Source organism: Lupinus angustifolius, chromosome LG08, assembly GCF_001865875.1.
Source record: "Lupinus angustifolius cultivar Tanjil chromosome LG08, LupAngTanjil_v1.0, whole genome shotgun sequence".
Classification (NCBI taxonomy): Eukaryota; Viridiplantae; Streptophyta; class Magnoliopsida; order Fabales; family Fabaceae; genus Lupinus; species Lupinus angustifolius.
Genome location: NC_032016.1, coordinates 20,939,841 through 20,956,718, shown reverse-complemented (window position 1 = coordinate 20,956,718; position 16,878 = coordinate 20,939,841). Strand labels below are relative to the sequence as shown.

At 32.8% G+C, this 16,878-nt stretch overlaps 1 protein-coding gene and 1 pseudogene across 1 annotated transcript; both read left to right on the top strand.

Annotated features, from left to right (window-relative positions):
- On the top strand, positions 6,620 to 9,482 carry LOC109354180 (annotated as a pseudogene).
- Positions 13,858 to 16,572, top strand: LOC109354002. Its single transcript, XM_019596357.1, has 4 exons — positions 13,858 to 14,280; positions 14,421 to 14,526; positions 14,629 to 16,047; positions 16,370 to 16,572. Exons 1-4 carry the CDS (start codon positions 13,858 to 13,860, stop codon positions 16,570 to 16,572), a joined length of 2,151 nt encoding a protein of 716 aa, XP_019451902.1.

Below are 16,878 nucleotides of genomic sequence, written 5' to 3'. Positions count from 1 at the left end.
TACAATTCTTAATTTTTATATAAATGAAGGATTAGAATAATGAAATTGTGTATCGTAATATCATATATGAATAATGAGAAATGAACTTATTTAATAACTACCATTGATAACTTAAACCTATGTAAATAAGTGCATATAAGTGATATGAACTTCAATAGTTGGTAAAGTAAAAAACACAATGAAATGTACCTCAAATTACAATGATTTTAAAAGGAAAAAACATGATATCAAACATCATTTTCCAGCAAAAACATCCTACCTTAACTTCAAATCAAGTGAATGAAAAAGGATTTGATTTATCAAATACTAATCTGACCTTGTTTTTTCCTTTGATTCCTTTCTCCCCACTCTAATCTTAGTGCTTTCGTATCTCTCACAACAATTGTTCAGGAATTCAGTTTCTCGAGTTGAGAATACAACTGAGCAAAAAATAAATATTCTTAAATAGAAATTAAATGAATTTCCACTTTTCTAATGAATTATGGAGGTGAAAAATAAATGTCATCCAAAAAATAAAAATCAAACTTAGTTGTTTTGATTGCATAGAGTAAATTACACAGACACCCCCTGAGTTTTAGTGAAATTACAAAAGTCACCCCTCATTTTTTTACACCTACATAAACCTCCCCTAGTTTTTATAGATTCATTACACTGACCACCCCTGTATAAGAAATAAGTGTAATCTTTTAAACAAAAATGTAATAACTGCAATTAAGTTAAACAAAACATGATGTATTGTGGAGACAAGTCCAAATAATATATGAGTCAATATTTCTTTATTATTTTTGGTTCGTTAGACTACATTATAAGAGTGGTTTAAACAATATTTCTTTAGAATTGTTGATGCATTTTGTAACAAAAAAATAATAAAGATACATTGATTTGTAAATTTTTTAGACTTGTGTACACAATATATCATGTTTTATTTAACTTAATTGCATTTGTCCCATTTTTTGTTTAAAATATTACACTTAATTCTTATACAGGGGTGGTCAGTGTAATGAATCTATAAAAACTAGGGGAGGTTTGTGTAGGTGTAGAAAAGTGAGGGGTGGTTTGTGTAATTTCACTAAAACTCATAGAGTGTCAGTATAACTTACTCTATCATTTATTATTTTAAAATAATTATACGATAATAGCTAAAATGACTTTCAATTTACGAGATTATGATTAAAATAAAGTGCTTCATTTATTGAAGGGTATAAACAAATATGATACTCATAACATCCTTGTTTTAATGTAGTTTTCATATTAAAAAAAACTGGTTTTCCTTAATCTTATCCAACCTGAGCCATATTTGAAAGTGGGCCCAATTGGTCTATTTCCTTTTGGTGCATTTGGTACCATTTAAATTTAAACAAAAATATATAATAAAATATTAAATAATTTCTTAGTTTTTTCTCTCAATATTAATTTTTTTATTTATATATGTCCATTAGTGGAAACTTCACATAATGTATGACCCGAGAGAATTTGTTTTCAAAATATAAGTAATACAAATAAATACAAGTACTACGCCATAATAGCAAAACAACGATGTTTAAAATTGTTATTCAACAGCGCTTTTGAAGCGCCATAGGAAGTGAACATTTAACCACCCTGGGTGAAGCGAGCGATGTTAAATGTCTATTTTTTTTAAATAAGGCAAAATCTCTCTCACACATTATATCAAACACATAACAAACATACCCAATTTCACTATATTTCCTAGAGAATTGACAATAAAAATATCATTCTAAAAACTCAATTCATAAATCAATGTTTGAACTTGTCTCTCTTAGTTCAAATCCATTAACCTATAAGGTTATATGTAGTAATAACAGGGACAAAGGTGATGAAGATGTAGAGGTTAAATCCAAAAATGTTTTCTCTCCCTTAACTAAAGAAATAAGATGATAGAAAGACAAAGTTCAGATTTAATATAATAAGAATCAAAAAACAAATTACATAGAAAATATGGATGAAAATTTAATAGCCATATAAAAGAAATACATACAAAGATTGCAAGTTTGGAAAATCACTTACAGATCCACCTTGATTCAACCTTGACATTTTCTATATTATAAAATAAGTATTTAACATAGATGTAAAGGCAAGCAACAAGAGTGAATCAAAGAGAAATAAATGAGGTAAAATAAGATAATGATTTGCCTTATGCTCAAAGAGAGAAACCAAAAGTTAATAACTTGCTTGAAGAGAGAAACTAAGAGAAGAACAATAAGAGAAATGGAATATTGAATGACATGTGTATTACTCTATATGAGGTTTTGTTTTTAAATCTGAAAAGTTACGTGCTCACTAAAATAAGCATCGTTTGAATGTATGACTTTTAACGATACTCACTAAAGGAAGTGTTGTTAAATGTGTGACTTTTAATAGCGCTCATTGTAACGAGCACTGTTAATATATCACCTTCAACAACAAACATTTAAGCAAGCGATATTGAATAGATTCAAATAAAAAACGTTTGCTTAAAAAAACGCTATTAAATATCAAATTTCTTTAAAAAAAATTAGTTGTCATACTATGTTCAACTTTTGAGAATGGAATAGCAAATAAAATAATTTACTTACCAAATATGATTTTTTGACAAAGTTGTGTTATATATGAAAAACTATATATATATATATATTTCAAAATAAAATTAAATAATTTTTTAAATACATATTATGTAATAACTAAAACAAGCGTTTTTTTGAATGTATGACTTTTAATAGCGTTTATTAAAAAAAATATTGTTAAATGAGTAACTTTTAACAGTGCTCATTAAAGCAAACACTGTTAGATGTGTGACTTTTAACAACGCTCATTGTAATGAGTGTCGTTGATATGTCACCATTAACAACACTTATTTAAGCAAGCGTTGTTGAATAGATTCAAAATAATAGTGATTGCTTAAAAGAGTGTTGTTAAATATCTTGGGCAAACATACAATACTGCATGTTGAAGCAAGTGTTATTGAAGCTATACCTGCCTATTAACTTTAACAGCACTTGCTTAGAATAACGTTGATGATTATCTTTCGTCTTGTATTTAACATAGTTGTGCTAGGAAGCGTTATTGAATGACCATTTTTAAATACGAATTATGCTGTAGTGAAGTAATACAAATGAATAATATATGATGTATTGACTGTATATAAATATTATAAATGACAAGATAGATATTACACTATACTATTATTGTAACACTTGTACCCATGCCATGAAAAACAACTAAGTGAGATTTGTATTTTTTGGATGACGTTTATTTTCACCTACAAATTCATCAGAAAAGTGGAAATCCATTTAATTCCCATTTAAGAATATAACATTTTTCCTTTGTTATATTCTCAACTCAAGAGACTGAATACATGCACAGTTTTTTATGAGCAATAAGAATTTTATTAAAATAGGGAAAAGATGTTAGGAGAACAAGTGGTACTCTTATCCATCTAACTCTATAATTGACAAAGGTGGAGACAATTTTTTGGTGTCTCACCCATTCAACAAAAGAGTAAATCCCTCAACAAATGTTGTGAGAGAAGTGAAAGCACTAAGCCTTCATTTGGTTGTGTAAAAAAATAGGAAATAAGTTAGGAAGAGAGAAGTTGTAGAGAAAATAGTATTTTCTATCATTTGTTAGTGAAGAGAGAAGGGGTGGAAAGACTAAAGAGCATATCATATGGGACCCAAACAAAACCATCTCTCATAAAAAATGAATAAAAAACTAGTGGGAATTGTTGGATACTATGAAATGAGAAATACGGCCTTGGTATATAATAATATAATTGTGTTCTGTTGTTTTCTCTCTTACCTCTTTCTCTCCTCTCTCTCTCTCTCTTTCATTTCATTCATACCATACAAAATAAAAAACTAATTATTTTCTCACCTCTTTCTCATTTCCTTCTTTCTCTTTACTATCTCTTTCACATCTTTCTCTCTTCTCAATTTCTCCTCTCAATCAAAGAAAGCACAAGAGTGGAGTGAGGAGAAAGGAACCAAAGGACGAAACAAGGTTAGTTTAATGTTTTATAAATCAAATCATTTTTCATTCACTTGGTTTGAAGTTAAGGTATGATGTTTTTGCCTGAAAGCGATGTTTATTTTCATGTTTCTTCCATTTCAAATCCATCTAATTTGAGGCCTATTTTTTTGTGTTTTCTTACTTTATCAATTATTGAAGTTCATATCATTGATCTGCACTTAATTACATTCATCTAAGTTATCCATGGTAGGTTATTAACTAAGTTCTTTTCACATGCTATATTTATGATATTCTGATATTCTGATACACAATTTCATTATTATAATCTCAACCAAAGAAATCTAAAGAGTAGAGTGAAGAGAAAACAATCAAAGGATGAAACGGGGTTAGTTTAGTTATTTATAAATCAAATCCTTTTTCATTCACATGATTTGAAGTTAAGGTATGATGTTTTTGCTTGAAAGCGATGTTTGTTTTCATGTTTCTTCCTTTTCAAGTCCATCTGATTTGAGGCGAATTTTTTGTGTTTTTTTACTTTATCTATTATTGAAGTTCATGTCATTGATCTGCACATAATTACATTCATCTAAGTTATTAATGGTAGGTTATTAACTAAGTTCATTTCACATGTTGTATTTCTAATATTCTGATATTTTGATACACAATTTTATTATTATAATATCAACCAAAGAAAGCATAAGAGTGGAGTAAGGAGAAAGGAATCAAAGGATGAAATGAGGTTAGTTTAATTTTTTATAAATCAAATCTTTTTCAATTCACATGATTTGAAGTTAAGGTATGGTGTTTTTTCCTGAAAGTGATGTTTGTTTTCAGATTTCTTCCTTTTCAAATCCATCTAATTTGAGGCGAATTATTTTGTGTTTTTTACTTTATCAATTATTGAAGTTCATATCACTGATCGGCACATAATTACATTCATCTAAGTTATCAATGGTAGTTTATTAACTAAGTTCATTTCACATGCTGTATTTCTGATATTCTGATACACAATTTCATTACTCTAATTCTTCGTTTATATAAGCTTAAAAAATTGTAGTTTTTTCCTCTTTCATTGTTAAATAAAAAACATTTTATTATACTTTTAGACCACTGGATGTTGATTTGGAAATGAAAGTCAAAATGGGTATTATATGTCATTTTGTGGTTGATCAAGAGGTGCCATCGAATGAAGAGGGTGAGGATCACCATCTTGAGAACATCAAACAACTTTAATGCTTTTGAATGAAACTAAAATATTATATTTACTACATTATATCTGCTATTTTAAACTCGTAATTTTTTTATGTTAATTTGTGATTTTATGTTAATTTGTGGTAAAATGGGACATCAATTATGTTGCCAAGTCTAAATTGTTGAAATCCTATTTTTCTAAATTATCAATGCTCAATTAACTAAATCATTTATAGTTAATTGTTTTGAACTTTTATATTTTGAGTCTTTTCTTTTTTGCATTATTACATTTTTGTCATTGTGTTTTACATTTTTTCTGTTTTGTAAACTATTCTACTGTCAGATTGGTAAGAGATTAATCTCCTAGAATATGGTCGTGTGCCTATGCTGGATGCTCCCCCATTAGGATTATTAAACACACTAGTTATATAAATTTAGCATTATATATTATATTAAGTTGTGAAGAAGAATCAATTCATTGGTTTCTTAGACCACATGATTTCCGGTGGAAAACTAAGGCTAGATCCCGTCTAGGGCTTTATCTGATCAAGAGGCAACCCATGCCAGCATGCTGAGAAGCAATGCCATAGAATTATCCCTGAACTTTATTATCCATTTTTTAAGGTTTTCTAAAAAAAATTATACCCATTTGCATGATTGAAACAAGTGGAAAAATTAGGGACTCATTCGTTACAAAAATGTATTCTGTTAATATTTGAAAAAAAAAATATACATTGTTTTCATTTTATTTGTTTTGTTTTTCTTGATTTTGTTTATAGGAAATGACCAAAACAATGAAATATTGTTTTCACCATTTCCTATTACAACCATTTACTATTACAAAATAAAATTAATGTGACACATTTGCAATTACTTAGAGCAACATAAAACTAAACAGACCCTATTTAAATTTTATATTTTTGTAAGGGGCTGTGTCATTAAAATAACCATGGAGTGTGATATATGGAATAATGAACTATAATTGAGGTTTTGATTGTTCCATTAATGTGTTTATCGCAATGGAGAACTATTGTGGGGAAATACAATGACAATTGTTGGTATGATATATTTGTGAATACTACTAAATGACACAGCTTTAGTGGTTGTTGATTATATTATACTATTTCTTGTGTGAACTTGAATTGTTTTTCTTGTTGTGGCATGCAATCTATCTAGCTCTTGACACTACAAATTTTGTTGAACATCATGTTTAAGATTATTTGCTTATAGGTTAATTTTTAGCTCATACATATATCAGCAATATAATAATGTCTGAAAGATTTACTATGATGGGATAAACTACTACTGTATAAGAACTAAGAAATTATGAGACAAGTTTAATTATCTATAATTCTTATTTCTCCAAGTTACTTATCATGGAAAAACTTCCCTTTTCTTTTTATTCTTTTAAATTTGGGTAATGAAAAGCTAACTATTAAAGGTCTATTTGTTTTGCACAGGAATGGAAATCAAAGCTATTAACGAAAGCGACGAAGGTAAATCCCCTTAAGCCAACACAACCACTAAATCGCTGCAGCAAAAAATAAGTATTATTTGATATGGGGAAATATGATAGGATTATTACAAATTGCTGATATTTCAAAATTGTTTTCCAAGAAAGTAATACTTTTGAGAGTTTATTGAGCTTCTATTGTCAATATAAAAAATTTTATATTGTTGATATAAAGTTATTTATAATGTCGACACAATTGTCTACATTATTCATGAGTATTATTTTTAATTAATGAATATTAGATGATTCAAAAATTCACTACATCTCTACTTTTAATATTAAAAATATATTTTGAGAATCTATTCATTGAAGGGTAATAAGCATGATCTTGAATTTACTAGTTTAAATTTTGAAGTGTTTTATTTATGAGATCCATTATTCGTACAACAATTCTTAACAATAACACAACAAATTCTTAACAATATTATTCATGATATGCATTCTCCATGGTGAAAATAACCTTTCAGCTTATTTATTATGCATGATGTCCACATATTTTGCAACTATTTGGAATGCTGTTATTTGACAGACTACTAAAAATTCTTGCAATCACTAATCTAAACCTGTATGCCAAAAAATGTTCATCTTTTAAAAAATTCAAACAATATACACCTCATAAATTAGTTAATATTATTTTGAAACATCATGTTCCAGGAACACTTACTTTTTTAGGGAATTGTTGTTGGTGCTTTAAGTTTATGTTTATGCCTCCAGCATTTCCCTTATGTTCTACACTTTTATTTTGCTACTGCTTACAAATAAAAACATTATTAGTTATACATTTTTGTTTTTGTTATTATACTTAATTTTGTCTAAATTATTGGCTTGGAACTATTTTCCTCATGAAATAATCAGAGACATGGAAACGAAGAAAGCTGGCTGTGTTTGAAGATGGTGGTGTGATAACTTTTAATGAAGAGGATCTAAAGAACGTAAGAGGTTATGAAAGAGGAAGTGACTATATTGAGGTTCTTTGTGGCTGCACAAATAAAAAGTATGGAGATTTCATTGGGAAACTTAGAATTAATGACAAAGGTCAATTTTCAATCACTTGTGAGTGTTACTCTAAGTGCACCAAAGGCAAGTATTTCTGTGCACCCTTCTATTATTCTCTTATTTACTTCGGTTTAAAGTAGAGTCTTATTAAACTCGGATACTTACACTTAATGTCATATATTAAACTTAGTTTTGGCAACTAAGTCTCTTCTTCTTAATTTGATTCTCTATAGAAAAATGGTACTAATGATATAATGTTATTGAACGATTATAACACTTTAATTTATAAGGATTCTTTCCCTATGTTGTATGTGATGCATTATTTGATAGTTTGATTATATATTGATACAAGTAGTAACAAGTGAGAATTCTAAAGTTGGTGAAAATTTATTTACTCTAATGATCAGTGAATGTGACACTGGTGGAATTTGAAAAGCATGCTGGCATAAAAAGTAATGGAAAATGGAAAAGCAACATATGGGTTCATACTGAAGAAGAAGACAGAGTTCCTCTTAGGAGGACACCATTGTTTAAGTACTACACACATCTAGCAAATGTTCCAAACTGGATAGATGCTGCAAACCGCATATGTACTTGTCACAGGGATGAGTTCATTCGTTGTTCTAGTTGCCAAAAGGAGCGCAGATTTCGTCTCCGGACTAGGCAACAAATTGGACAGTATCATGCTGCTCTGAAGAACAAAGTGTGGAAGTATTCTGATTGGCCTTATCAAAAGTAAGTTCATCTCAACTGACTTCTTAAGCTTAATGATATTGAACTTCCTAACATCATAATATGGGATAGAGATCACATATCTCGTATGGAATCTCATTCTGTGTCTCGAGTCAGTCACAATATTACCTTTTTATTTTAAAAACTTTCTTTTATTTATATGGCAATATATCATTAGCTCGAGATACGGAATGAGACATCAATAGGAACAAATGATCTGTATCCCATAAAAAATTGATGCTCTTCTAAACTACCTAATTCTATATTCCTATTAATCAATTGTGCCATTGGTTCCAGCTATTTTAGTTATGCATGGACGAGAGCAGAAAATATCATTACTTTTTTATGGATCATATTAAACTAGAAAGGTATTCTAATACAAAAGAAACTAGGGTGACCCATAAGCCTCCATCTACTACATGTCTGTGAGTTACATTTAGAATAATAATAAAAAGATGAAAAAGATTTGAGAATCATAAAATACACTTATAAGATGACTTATGATTTTTTTCTTCCAAAAGCAAACTCCTAAACATTTACTTAGTAAGGTCTGATAATAAAAAAAGAAAAAAGAAATTAGTTCAATACTAATTTTGAGATTAGATAAGATATGTTGTTGTCACCTTTTATGACTGGTTATGAAACTATTATTTCTTATTGCATATCATTATTAATTATTAGACATTTAAATGGATAAATCAAAAAGGGAATAAATAGTTACATCCTCCATAATACACCATATGTTGTCTGTTGTCCCTTTCATTAGTGCTTCACCTGTTTTGTCTATGACCAAACCAAACCTAATTTAGCTTTATGGTAAACTAGAATATAATTATGGTAGATTCCAGTATGCTACCATGGGATTTGTTCCAATATGTATGTTAATTAATGAATGTGAGTGTTTTGATGTTTCAGAATAACATGCGATAGTGCTCAAGAGCGATTAGGTCTCAGAACCAGTAGGGGATGCACTCGATCTTCAGGTTGTCAAGGCTGCACAACTTGTTATTGTGGAGGCTGCATCATGTGCCGCTTTGAGGACTGTAGTTGCCAAGAATGCTGAGATTTCATGCTTTTTGCATAACCATAGGCTCTACATATTGGGAGCATTCTGATATCCTGTAATTTGTATTATTCAATGTGTTACCAGTTGTAATTTGTTGATAAAAATATAATTAAATTAAATATTTAATTATTAAATATTTCTCAAACTGATCACAACTGATGACACATAGGATGAGGCAAATTGTTGGACAGAATATGTACTCCTCTTCCTATTGTGTGTCTTGCCTTACAATTGCAACTTATATATGATAAACAATGAAATCTGATGTAGACAGAGAAATAAATTAACTTTGGTGAATTTCCAGAGAATATCTCAAGTCTTTTCTCACTTACTGGGAAAAAGGCTTGTATAGTTGTTGCATCTTTGAGTTGATGTCACCTGAACTAGTTCTCTCTGAATAAATATGCAAGACTTTGGCATGTAATCAAGTTTAACCTTTACAAATTTCTGTTCCTAATTAGCCTGGGTCCTGGGTATATTGCCTATTAGCTAGTGTATGAAATAAATTAAAATTGGTATTTGGAAATGATTTGATCTGACTTACATTATTAAATTTACGTTTGGAAATCAATAGAGCAGGAACTGAGTTGATTTGATTATCTTACAGAGTTTGGTTACTCTAAATTCTAACATAAAACCACTCTAATATCCATATAGATATTAACTTATTTCAGATGGCATTTGGTTAGGATTATTTGCCAAAATAAACACTTTTGATATAGATTATCATTTGCTTGGTTAGAAACCTATACATAATAACCATTGTTAGGAGTAGTTTGTTTTTTCCCTCTTGTTAGAATAAACATTTTTTTCTCTATTATATTTTACACTTTTGAAGTTCACACATGTTACTTTGAAAGTGGTGGGAAATGTTGTGTCTCTAATTGGTTTTTAAATCAGATTCCAAGAAGCTTTGATATATATCTTAACATTTTTCCAGGAAAACAAGTCATTCCCTTTATAAGTAAGAAACCTTGTGTGCCCATATTATTTTACTTCTTAAGCTTTTCAGTATTAGATTTTAATTTGCTACTCATGCAATGGAATGTTGCATACAATAGTAACTCTAGAAGATGATATATACAGATTTTCATTGGACATTGAAAGACCAGCCTTCCATAGCTGCATTTCCCAAACCTGCTAAAAAATCAATATCACTGGACTAAGGTTCAAAAACCATCATTTTTATTGAAATACTACTAAATCAATTAAGACACAAAGAGATATTTTTTAGATAAAGCTATGAGTGCTAAAGCACACTCAATTTCATATTATCATAACCATCGGAACTAATTCTCAAGATGGAATAGTTTGGCAAGATGCTTGTGATGCCATTCTCACTTCCAAGTAGGCTTATCTGCATTGTAACCCAACAAGTATGAATCAAAGATGGTTTAAGCTTATTTGGTCCAAAGTTATTCCTCCTAATAAATCTTTCATTGTTCGGAGATGGATTCACCAAAGATTGCCTACTGATGACAATCTTCAAAAAAAAGGTAGTCATCTAGTGTCTTGGTGTAGCATTTGTAAGTCCACGTTGGAATCTTCAAATCACTTATTTCTCTCATATTTTTTGGCTTCTCACATCTGGAACTGGATTGGCAATCTTTTCACTTATATTATCAGCACTAAATTTGTTCATGAGTTTCTTGATTCTTACAATCTGGGTTGGAGTCCTCAATTGAGAGAGGTTTTTATGAACTGCATCATCCTAGCAATAAGTAACATATGGAGTATTAGAAACAATTCCAAGTTTGATGACAGAAGACTTCTTATTAACAACACCATATCAAACATCAAGGTGGACATTACCTTATTTGGGAGGTTAACTTCTTCTTATTCCAACTCCTCCATGAGAGACTTCACAATCCTTCGTGGTCTGGGAATTCAAATGAATCATAGGACTTAATTGTACAATGTTGTAGGCAAGCTATTGGAGTGTATCTAGAGAGATGAGTAAACGCTCTGCTTGGGCTCTGTTCCATTTCCAATAAACTTGGATCTCCAACAATCTTGGATTTCTTCCTACATCATGACAATAGAGTACATTCCTTGGAGGTTCTTAGAGGGAGCTACACATGTGAAGGCAAACATCAAAGGAATCGACCAAGATCCACCACCATTGAGGAAAAATTTTGCACAAGCTTTGGGGGAAACTTATGACATCTCTTCCTCTCAACTTCATCAACCTTGCATCAAAGGGGACGCTGTGACCATAAAAATACCTGAAGCCGAATACCTTGCTGGAATTCAAAGATGCAAGTTACATCTACATGGAAGAATCATCTTGTCTAAAGGAGACACTCTTTTGAAATTTCTGGATCTGAAATCTAAACTTAGTACAATGTGGAATATGATTGCCAACTGGAATATGCTCTCTCTTGGCAAGGGCTTCTATGAGTTTTCCTTCTCGACAATGGAAGACATGAGGAAAATATGCTCCATTGGTACATGGAACCTTAAACCTGGAATCTTGAGGCTATTCCTATGGACTCCAGATTTCAACCCCAATCACCAAAAACAAACTCACTCTCAAACTTGGATTAGGATTACTGGTTTGCCCCAAGAATATTGGAGTCCAAAAATCATTTTCTCTATTGCTGGAGGTATTGGAACTCCCCTGTCTTTAGATGGTGCAACAAGTAACATAACTTTTGGCCATTTTGCCAAAGTTCTTGTTGAGATTAACCTGAAAATGGAAATGCCTAACCAAATCTTGGTTGAAAGAGAAGGGTTTGCTTTTTTTGTTGGTATTGAGTATGAGAACCTGCCAAAAATTTGCACAGGTTGTAGTGCTATTGGTCATCTCCTTGCTCAATGTCGCAGGGTGACAAAGAAAAACTCAGTTGATGAAACAACAAAGGCTAGAGCCAAAGGTCAGCAAGTCTCCAAGCCTAATCTTGAAGTTGCACCTACAAATAAGGTTAAAAAGGTTCCCATGCCTATTCAAAGGGAGGATGATACACCTCCTAATCCTAAAATAGACAATGCCTTTAATTCCAGAGAGATTAATGACCTAGTCATAAATCTGGAGATTGATAGAGGGGAGGTCAATATGGACACTTTGGGCAATCTTGTGGGAATACCTATTTCTCTAAGTCATCAAGCTGATGAGGACAACTTAGACAAAGAACAGGAGGAGCTACAGGTGGTTGACTCAGATGACTCACAAGCTAATGTCATTGTGCAAGAAACTGCCAATTTGGATAATAATGTGGCCTCTTCTGATATGAGGTTGCTAGGCAGGCTCTAGGCTGATGATAATGTCTCTCAAGATGGAGAGGAGGAATTCACACCTGTTATGTCCAAATCTCAAAGGAAAAAGCAGAGAAAAAGTGGTAAATCTCAAAGGATTCATAATACCTGAAGGGGTGGATATTTAACCATTGCCCAATGAAAATCCTATTTTGGAATTGTAGGGATTTGGTAATCATAAAACTAGGATCTTCTTCAAAAATCTTTGTATGTTTATAAAGCCTGATTTAATTTTCCTTGCTGAACCTAAAATTCTTAGTAATAAGGTGGCAGATAGGGATTGGACTTGCTTAAATCTCAAGCTTTTTGTGGTCAATGGTAGAGGTTCTCTCATTCCTTCCATTTGGGGGCTCTGTAACCGTGATCTAGTTCCTACTGTCCTAATGAATATTGATCAGCATATTTCTCTCTCAGTGTTGGTGGATAACAAGGTTATGCATTTTTGTGTTGTCTATGCTAGCACTAGTTACATCCTTCGGAGGCCCCTTTGGTCTGAAGTCCAACAGGTAATCTCTGGTAATCTTGGGCCTTGGTGTTGTATAGGGGATTTTAATGTGGTCTTGGGAGCTCACGAATGTAGAAGTCTCAGATTACCTGCCAGAATTCCTTCTCCCGAGTTTCAGACTTTTATTGACTATGCTGGCCTCATAAGTCTTCCAACTACGGGTGCTCAATTTACTTGGTCTAATAGGCGTATTGGTAATGCTAGTACTGAGAAAGGCTTAACAGAGCTATGGTTAATGATGATTGGGTTAAGGATTTCACTCATTTTGTTTGTTTCACTATGTCTAGAGTTGCTTCTGACCATTTCCCTTTGTTATTCTCTAGTAACAATCAAGTGCAGACTCGAAAATCCTCTTTCAAATTTCATAAAATGTGGTTGCTTAACACTGACTGCAGAAGATTGGTGGCAGAGGTTTGGAAAGTTGAGGTGGTGGGCTGTCCTATGTTTGTTTTATTAACCAAGCTTAAAAACCTGAAAAAAGAGCTTATAATTTGGAATCATCATGTCTTTGGTAATATTCACCAAAGGGTCCTTGCTGCTAAGGCTAATGTTGTTGCCATTCAAAATTGCATTAATGATCATGGTCCTGATAATAGTCTAATGGTTGAGGAAGACTTGGCTTAATCTAAGCTAATGGATGCTCTGCTAGTTGAAGAAATCTTCTGGATGGAAAAAGCTAAAATTAATTGGCACACAATGGGTGACAGAAATACAAGTTTCTTCCATAAAGTCACCAAGATAAGATATGGCACCAATGCTTTTTCTATGATCAAGGATGGTGAAAATAATCTTCATAACCAAGTTGACATTGAAAATCATGTCCTTGCTTATTATACCAACCTGTTTGCCTCTCCTAACAACACTTCCTCTAACACTCTTATTCATAATGTGATTCCTAGTTTGGTCATTGATGAGGATAATTCTATGCTGACTAAATTGCCTTCTCACACTGAAATCAAAGTTGTTGTGTTTGCTCTCAATGGGGACAATGCTCCTGGCCCTGATGGCTTCTCTGGTTGCTTCTTTCATAATTTCTGGGACATTATCAGTATTGAGGTGTGCAATGCTGTTTTGCAATTTTTCAACCAGGGTTGGTTGATGAAAAACTTAAACTCTAACTCAGTCATCCTGGTTCAAAAGATCAAGGGGGCAGATAGAATTAAAACTACAGGCCTATTGTCCTTGCTCATTTCCAGTTCAAAATCATTACTAAGATCCTTGCTGATAGATTAGCTATTATTGCTCCCAAAATCATCTCTAAGCAGCAGAGAGGATTCATCAAGGACAGACAAATTAAGGATTGTATTTGCCTAGCCTCTGAAGCAATAAACATGTGAGATCATAAAGCCTTTGGGAGCAATTTGGCTATCAAACTGGATATCAAAAAGGCCTTTGACACAATAGGTTGGACTTTCTTGCTGGACACTCTTCATGCTTTTGATTTTAACCATAAATTCATTCATTGGATAAACACTATTCTTGATTCTGCCAAGCTCTCCATCATTGTTAATGGAAATAGTGTTGGCTTCTTCAAGTGCACTAGAGGGGTTAGACAAGGAGATTCTCTTTCTCCCTTGCTTTTTTGCCTGGCTGAGGATGTCCTTAGTAGGGGTATCCTTAAGCTGGTCAATGAGAAGAAGATAAGCACAATTGCTGGTCCTAATAGAATGCACTCTCCTAGTCATGTTCTCTATGCAGATGATATTCTCATCTTTTGCAAGGGTGTCAAAATAGAGCTGCTTTGTCTTCAGAAACTTGTTCTTGACTATGCTCAAGTCTCTGGGCAACAAATCAACACTCAAACATGTAAATTCTATGTCATCAATGCCAATGCCAGAAAAATTAATGTTATATCTTCTCTGTTGGGTTTTTTTAGGGGTTCTCTCCCTTTCAACTATCTAGGGGTTCCTTCGTTTAAAGGTAAGCCTAGAAGATATCATCTTGAACCAATTGCCGACAAAATTCTTGCTAAATTGGCAACTTGGAAGGGCTCCTCCTTATCCATTATGGGCAGAGTCGAATTGGTGAGATCCATTATTCACAGCATGCTCCTTTATAGTTTTCATATTTACAAGTGGCCTGCTTCTCTGATTGATTGTTTGGACAAAAGAATCAGAAACTTCATTTGGTATGGGGACATTGGCACTAGAAAGCTTGTCATAGTGGCCTGGAGCAAAGTCTGTGTTCCCATCTCTCAAGGAGGATTGGGGCTGAGATCTATCAAAATGTTGAACAAGGCTGCCCTTCTTCATCTAGCCTGGGATATGAGATGTGATAATCATGATTGGGCCAGATTCTGCAGGAATAGGTTTGGTAACTACAAGGATCCCCCTAATAGGCACTTTAAATCCTCCATCTGGCCTGGCATCAAAGAGAACTGGTCAATGACATCTAAAACCTCAATATGGTTGATTGGTAATGGTGAGAATGTCAACTTCTGGAAAGAAAACTGGCTAGGGGAACCTATTGTTGATACTATGGGAATCCCTGCTCAAATACAGAGCTCTCTTCTAGCTTCTGTGTCTGATTTTATTGTCAACGCTAAGTGGATAATTCTTGTCCTAAGTAGTAGTCTCTTCCCTGATGTTGCCCTTAGCATAGAAAATACAATTAGATCTAATGGTGTTGATAAGCTAGTGTGGAGGCATTCTGAGGATGGTTTGCTATCTCTAAAGGTTGCTTATGATTTTGTCTCTAATTCTTCTAATCCTATCAACTGGTGCAATCTAGTTTGGTCTAAGGTGATCCCTCCTTCTAGCTCTTTCATCACCTGGAGGATAATTCATGGTAAAATGCCTTCGGATGCCAACTTGCAAAGGAGAGGTTGTGTCTTGGCTTCTAGATGCAATTTGTGTAAAAAGGCAATAGAAGACAAATCATTTATTCCTCAACTGCAGCTTTGCTATTGATATTTGGAATTGGCTTATGTCAATCTTCTCAATCCAAATCAACTTAAATTCCATACAAGAGTTTATCATCTCTTGTAACAAAAATATCAACAAGCAACTTCGGCAGCTTTTGCTAATATGTTCTGTCAGCACAATTGCAACCATTTGGTTTTGCAGGAACTAAATAAGATTCGAGGACAGAGTGATCTCTGTAAATCAAGCAATTGCTAAGATAATTAGGGACACATCCATCTCAGGCAATTACTCTTCAATGGCTGCTAATCCTTCTATCAATGACCTGATCATTCTCAAGCATTTCAAAGTCAGTATCAACTACAATTCTGCTCCTAAGATTACTGAAGTTCTTTGGTTGGCTCCTTCGAGTGGTTGGATAAAGGCAAACACGGATGGTGCGGCTTTCGGTTGTCCTGGTCATGCAGGTGGAGGAGATTTATTTTGAGATCACAAAGGAGTGTTCCTTCTTGGATTCGGTTCCTATCTTAATATCCATTTTGCTCTCTATGCTGAGCTTTATTCTGCCATTAAAGCTGTTTCCTTGGCCTACAAGAAAGGTTGGTTGAACATTTGGCTTGAAGTTGACTGTGTTTTGGTTGTGCAAATTTTCAGAGGTGAGTCTAATCCTCCTTGGCAGCTTCATAACAAGTGGAACAGGTGTACTAAGATTCTGGATTGGCTAAATTGGAAAATCACTCACATTTATAGAGAGGGCAACTCTTGTGCTGACAAATTGGCCTCTTTTGGTGCT

Excerpts from the sequence above, each read along its gene's own strand:
- LOC109354002 (XM_019596357.1), top strand. The coding sequence starts at position 13,858 with ATGGATGCTCTGCTAGTTGAAGAAATCTTCTGGATGGAAAAAGCTAAA. Across the intron at positions 14,281-14,420 it reads GGGACATTATCAGTATTGAG|TTCAAAATCATTACTAAGAT; the intron begins GTGTGCAATGCT and ends GCTCATTTCCAG. Across the intron at positions 16,048-16,369 it reads TGCCAACTTGCAAAGGAGAG|GCAATTACTCTTCAATGGCT; the intron begins GTTGTGTCTTGG and ends CATCCATCTCAG.